This window comes from Leguminivora glycinivorella, chromosome 6, assembly GCF_023078275.1.
Source record: "Leguminivora glycinivorella isolate SPB_JAAS2020 chromosome 6, LegGlyc_1.1, whole genome shotgun sequence".
NCBI classification, from domain to species: Eukaryota; Metazoa; Arthropoda; class Insecta; order Lepidoptera; family Tortricidae; genus Leguminivora; species Leguminivora glycinivorella.
In genome coordinates, this window is record NC_062976.1 from 12,729,399 (window position 1) to 12,735,645 (window position 6,247).

Below are 6,247 nucleotides of genomic sequence, written 5' to 3' on the forward strand. Positions count from 1 at the left end.
GTCTTAAGTAACTAGGTATAACACTTTTTGTAAGTGACATTAAATATATCTAGGTATATCTTTCTTGCGCAAATGGCGTGTAATATAAATGTACGCCTCGTCTATTAATCATGTCTTATCACACCCCGCTTATGACTTTAGCAGTAAACGCGGGTCAGGCAAGGGTAAAGCAAGTTCAAAAGCTAACATAGGCCACTGCGTAACTCCAAATCCAATTAACATGAACATATATATGACATTTCGTACAATTATTAAGACTCTAAGGCAACTCTAAGGTTTAGGTACTAGATCCCAAGTTGTTAATATAAAAACTTCTAGATAACCTAGCAAGTATCAAAATGAAATTTCGGATCCAGCTTGGTAATTGTGGTTACTAACTTAAGATCAAGGAACAGTGACTTTTGAGACTTGTAGAATTAAAAAACAAAATTTTCTATAAGTAATATAGTATTAGCAACGCTTCTCGAATTTGTAACAGCAAAAATGAATTTTAGTTTCGAAAACAACTAGAATGGGTATAATTTCTGTACAAAAGAGTAGGTAATGATCTTATGATACCCCCATCAAAAACAGAAATGTGAGATAATAATAGGGTCGCTAGTCGCTAGGCACCCACTTAGATCTCAATTCTTTTGTCGGCCAAGTTGACGACAATGCTATCCATCCATACTTCCATATACTAATATACTAATATTATAAATGCGAAAGTAACTCTGTCTGTCTGTCTGTCTGTCTGTTACGCTTTCCCGCTTAAACCACACAACCGATTTTGATGAAATTTGGAACAGACAATCTTTAGACCCTGAAACAGAACATAGGCTACTTTTTATTTCGAAAAAAAAAAAACCGGCCAAGAGCGTGTCGGGCCACGCTCAGTGTAGGGTTCCGTAGTTTTTCGTATTTTTCTCAAAAACTACTGAACCTATCAAGTTCAAAACAATTTTCCTAGAAAGTCTTTATAAAGTTCTACTTTTGTGATTTTTTTCATATTTTTGAAACATATGGTTCAAATTGTGCTGCAATTCGTCTAGGAGAAGGAATACTCCAAAATATAACCCGGGGAGATGGGCCTCGTCAGTATCGTGCTGCAACCTATCTAGGAGAAGGAAAACTCTGAAATAAAACCCCCAATCCAAGGTGTAAACCGACCCGTGCCGAGGGATGCGTGGCCAGAGGGAGTCTGGTTTATAACGGAGGGTGTCTGTGTTGGCGGTCACAGGACACTAGGTATACCCGCCTTACCTTAGTATAGGGCTCTGCTGGGGTGGACTTGTTATCCCTACTACTCGTGGGAACGCAATGGAGATTTTGAAAAACAATAATCATCCGCATGGCGGCGATGCGGTACGCCACCCATCACGTCTCGTTTCTTACGAGGGCGAGAAGCGGATCGAATGTTGGAGGAGGAATGAATGAGAAATGTAATGAGGTTTTGCAGATGATGGAAGAAAGAAGGATCGATGTCCTTTGTGTGAATGAGACAAAGCGGAAGGGATGTGACACCACCACACATGGGGCTTACACGGCGTACTGGTCGGGGGTGCCAAGCTCAGATCGAGCCAGTAAGGGAGTCGGTGTCATACTCTCCGCTAGGATGGCTGAATGTGTAAATGAATTTGAGTGCGTAAGTCCCAGGTTGATATGGATTAGAATGAAAGTGGGCATGATAAGGATATTTGTGCTCGGGGTTTACGCTCCTGTAGATCATGGAGCGGAAAACTCCCAGCATACACAGGATGAAAGGCGAATGTTTTGGGACGAAGTGAGAGACGTTTTAAGAGTGTGCAAGGATAATGAAAGGATAATAATGTTAGGTGATTTTAATAGTTGGGTAGGAGTCAAGAGAGTTGGGTGTGAAAGGGTTCTAGGTATGCATGGCGACGATAGAGTGAATGAGAATGGAAGGAACTTGTTAGAGATTTGCCTCGAGTGGAACCTTTGTGTGGCAAACACAATGTTTGCTCACAAATGGATACATTTGTACACTCGAGAGGCAGAGAACGTGAGGAAAAGTATGATTGATTTTATAATCGTGGATGATAGAATGAAGAAGAATGTTCTGGACGCTAGGGTGTATCGTGGGTCAGGTATCCATACTGACCACTTCCTGGTAATGTGCCGAATAAGTGGTCTGTTCAAAGGGTGGCGATCACGACCTCGTGCGGCCCCTAGCGTTTTAGACCGAATAAAAGTGGAATGTTTGCAAGAAGAAAGCGCAAGTGAAGAGTACGTCAGTAAATTGAAGAATGAGTTTGAAAGTTTGGATGATATAGATGAGATTGATGAATTATGGAGCAACTTTAAAAATAAAGTTGTAAGTGTGGCTAGGGTAGTGTGTGGTGTGAGTAAAAGGAACAAAGGAGGAAAGGTGAAGAATGTGTGGTTCGATAAGGAAGTGCAAGAGGCGGTATGTGAGAAGAAGAAGCTATGGCGGGATTGGTTAGCAGCACGAGCTAATCAAAGAGCCCATAAAGCCTCTTTTGATGAAGTGAATGTAGCGAAGGATAACTATAGAAGTATGAAAGTGCGTGTGAAAGAATTAGTTAAAAGAAAGAAAGATGAACTTAATGATCAAATGGATGAAAGATTGTCGCAAGATTTTCAGACGAACATAAAGTTCTTCTGGAAATCCGTTCGCCTAGCCAGAGGTAAGAGTTCAGACTCTGAGCTAAAATCGGTGAAAGATTCGAATGGAAGTTTGCTGAATGGGGAAGAATGTATTCTAAAGAGATGGCAGGAGTATTTTGAAAGCCTGTTTGAAAGGGAGGAAGCAAATATGCTAACCTCAGGTTTGAATGGAAACTTATCAATGGATGAAATTAGCATGGATGAGATTGTGAAAGCATTGAAAGGTATGAAATCAGGTAAGGCTGCAGGATATGACAAGGTCTCCGCCGAGATGCTGAAGGCTGGACAGGGCATTGTAGCGAGTCAGTTGTATCGCCTTTTCAATTTGTGCTTCAGTACCGGCCGGGTACCTAAGGACTGGTGCAAGGCCGTCATCGTTCCTCTTTACAAGGGAAAAGGCTCACGACTGGACTGCAAAAACTACAGGGGCATTAGCTTACTCAGCATCGTCGGAAAACTGTATGCGAAAGTGTTGATTGAGAGAGTAGTGAGAGTAACCGACTAGAAAGTGTGGGATGCACAGGCGGGATTTAGAAAGGGTATGGGATGTTCGGATCAAGTCTTTTCCTTACGATGCATAGCCGAAAAGTTTTTGGCCAAAGGTCAAAAGGTCTATTGTGCTTTCGTGGACTTGGAAAAGGCGTATGATAGAGTGATGAGGAATGAATTGTGGTCGGTAGTGTCCATGTATGGAGTAGGCAGTCAACTCGTTCAAGCACTGAAATCTCTTTATGAGGATTCCAGTGCTTGCGTGAGAATAAACGGGTCATACACTGAGTGGTTAAGCATCGAAAAGGGTGTTAGAAAGGGATGTGTAGCGTCGCCGTGGCTGTTTAATTTATTCATGGATAGTTGTTTGCAAGATCTGAAAGATTATGATTGTGGGTTGAGAATGGAAGGGTTACTGGTCAAATGTCTCCTATATGCCGATGACCTAGTATTACTTGCGTCGTCGGCCGAGGAGTTACAACTGATGGTAACAAGAGTGCATGCATCCTTCGAGAGGAAAGGAATGAGAATGAATGTCAGTAAGACGAAAGTAATGGTATTTGAAAGAGATGAGATTATGACAGATTGCGAAATTGAGATCGATAATGAAAGTTTGGAACAAGTGAAAGAGTTTGTGTATTTGGGAACGTTGTTTACAAGGGACGGTAAACATGGAAAAGATATTGAAAGGAGAGTGAATGCTGGGAATAGAGTGAATGGAGCACTAAACGCTTTCATGGGCAGCCAGAAAGTATCGCAAAAAGCACGTCTGGCAGTGCATAGAGGAGTTTTGGTGCCTACACTTATGTATGGTAGTGAAAGTTGGGTGTGGGAGAAAAGACTTCAAAGTCAAGTGAATGCCGTGGAAATGAGAGCGTTAAGAAGCATGGCTGGTGTAAAGTTGAGTGATAGGATCAGAAATAGCGTGATAAGAGAGAAGTGTGGAGTGGATGTAGATGTGGTGACAAAGATTGAGATGGGTATGTTAAGGTGGTTTGGGCATGTAGAGAGGATGGATGAGAGGAGATTAACGAAGAAAGTATATGAAAAAGGAGTGAAAGAGTCAGTTGGTAGTGGAAGACCTAGGCGAACTTTTCTTGATCAAATCGGGGAAATATTGCAAAAAGGCCAGGTCAGAAGTACTCGAAACCGACGAGCGTGTATGAGAAACGTTATGAAAGTGTGTGAAGCGAAAGTGGTTTGTCAGGATCGTAGTAAATGGAAATCCGTGATCTCTGCCTACCCCTCTGGGAAACAGGCGTGATTGTATGTATGTATTTTTATTTTAATATTTAATTTTAATATTATAGGACATTCTTACACAGATTGACTGTATTTATGATTGATTGTATGTATGTATGTATGTATGGTTCAAAAGTTAGAGGGGGGGGGGGGACGCACTTTTTAGGGTTCCGTAGCCAAAATGGCAAAAACGGAACCCTTATAGTTTCGTCATGTCCGTCTGTCCGTCTGTCCGTCTGTCCGTCTGTCCGTCTGTCACAGCCGATTTACTCGGAAACTATAAGTACTACAGTGATGAAATTTGATGGGAATATGTGTTGTATGAACCGCTACAAAATTATGACACTAAATAGTAAAAAAAAGAATTGGGGGTGGGGCCCCCCATACATGTAACTGAGGGATGAAAATTTTTTTTTCGATGTACATACCCGTGTGGGGTATCAATGGAAAGGTCTTTTAAAATGATATAAAGTTTTCTAAAAAACATTTTTCTTAAAGTGAACGGTTTTTGAGATATCAGCTCTCAAAGTCGTAAAAAGTATGTCCCCCCCCCTCTATTTTTATAACTACGGGGTATAAAATTCTAAAAAAAATAGAGGTGATGCATGCTAATTAACTCTTTCAACGATTTTTGGTTTGATCAAAGTATCTCTTATAGTTTTTGAGATAGGTTGATTTAACTGTAATTTTGGCAGGTGTATAAATTGACATAATAAGTTTATTATATTTGCTGCTACGGAACCCTTTGTGCGCGAGCCCGACTCGCACTTGGCCGGTTTTTTCCTTTAGGAGCGATTATTTCCGAAAATATTAATATTATCAAAAAACGATCTCAGTAAACCCTTATTCATTTTTAAATACCTATCCAACAATATATCACACGTTGGGCTTGGAATTAAAAAAAATATCAGCCCCCACTTTACATGTAAGGGGGGTAGGTACCCTAATAAAACATTTTTTTTTCCATTTTTTATTTTTGCACTTTGTTGGCGTGATTGATATACATATTGGTACCAAATTTCAGCTTTCTAGTGCTTACGGTTACTGAGATTATCCGCGGACGGACGGACGGACGGACGGACGGACAGACAGACATGGCGAAACTATAAGGGTTCCTAGTTGACTACGGAACCCTAAAAAAGGGATGAAGGGGTTGAAAAAGAGGTTGAAAGTTTGTATGGGATTTCTTAATTTTAAAAGATAAAACCATGAAACTTTATATTTTAGCACTTGATAAGAAATCATTGAACATCATAACGGATAGGGATAGGGATAGGGATAGGGATAGGGATAGGGATAGGGATAGGGATAGGGATAGGGATAGGGATAGGGATAGGGATAGGGATAGGGATAGGGATAGGGATAGGGATAGGGATAGGGATAGGGATAGGGATAGGGATAGGGATAGGGATAGGGATAGGGATAGGGATAGGGATAGGGATAGGGATAGGGATAGGGATAGGGATAGGGATAGGGATAGGGATAGGGATAGGGATAGGGATAGGGATAGGGATAGGGATAGGGATAGGGATAGGGATAGGGATAGGGATAGGGATAGGGATAGGGATAGGGATAGGGATAGGGATAGGGATAGGGATAGGGATAGGGATAGGGATAGGGATAGGGATAGGGATAGGGATAGGGATAGGGATAGGGATAGGGATAGGGATAGGGATAGGGATAGGGATAGGGATAGGGATAGGGATAGGGATAGGGATAGGGATAGGGATAGGGATAGGGATAGGGATAGGGATAGGGATAGGGATAGGGATAGGGATAGGGATAGGGATAGGGATAGCGATAGCGATAGCGATAGCGATAGCGATAGCGATAGCGATAGCGATAGCGATAGCGATAGCGATAGCGATAGCGATAGCGATAGCGATAG

General features: G+C 41.6%; 1 protein-coding gene across 1 annotated transcript; it reads left to right on the forward strand.

Annotated features, from left to right (window-relative positions):
* The first annotated feature begins 1,330 nt into the window (after positions 1 to 1,330).
* Positions 1,331 to 3,133, forward strand: LOC125227009. Its single transcript, XM_048131199.1, has one exon. The coding sequence runs from the start codon at positions 1,331 to 1,333 to the stop codon at positions 3,131 to 3,133; it is 1,803 nt and encodes a 600-aa protein (XP_047987156.1).
* Positions 3,134 to 6,247: the final 3,114 nt, after the last annotated feature.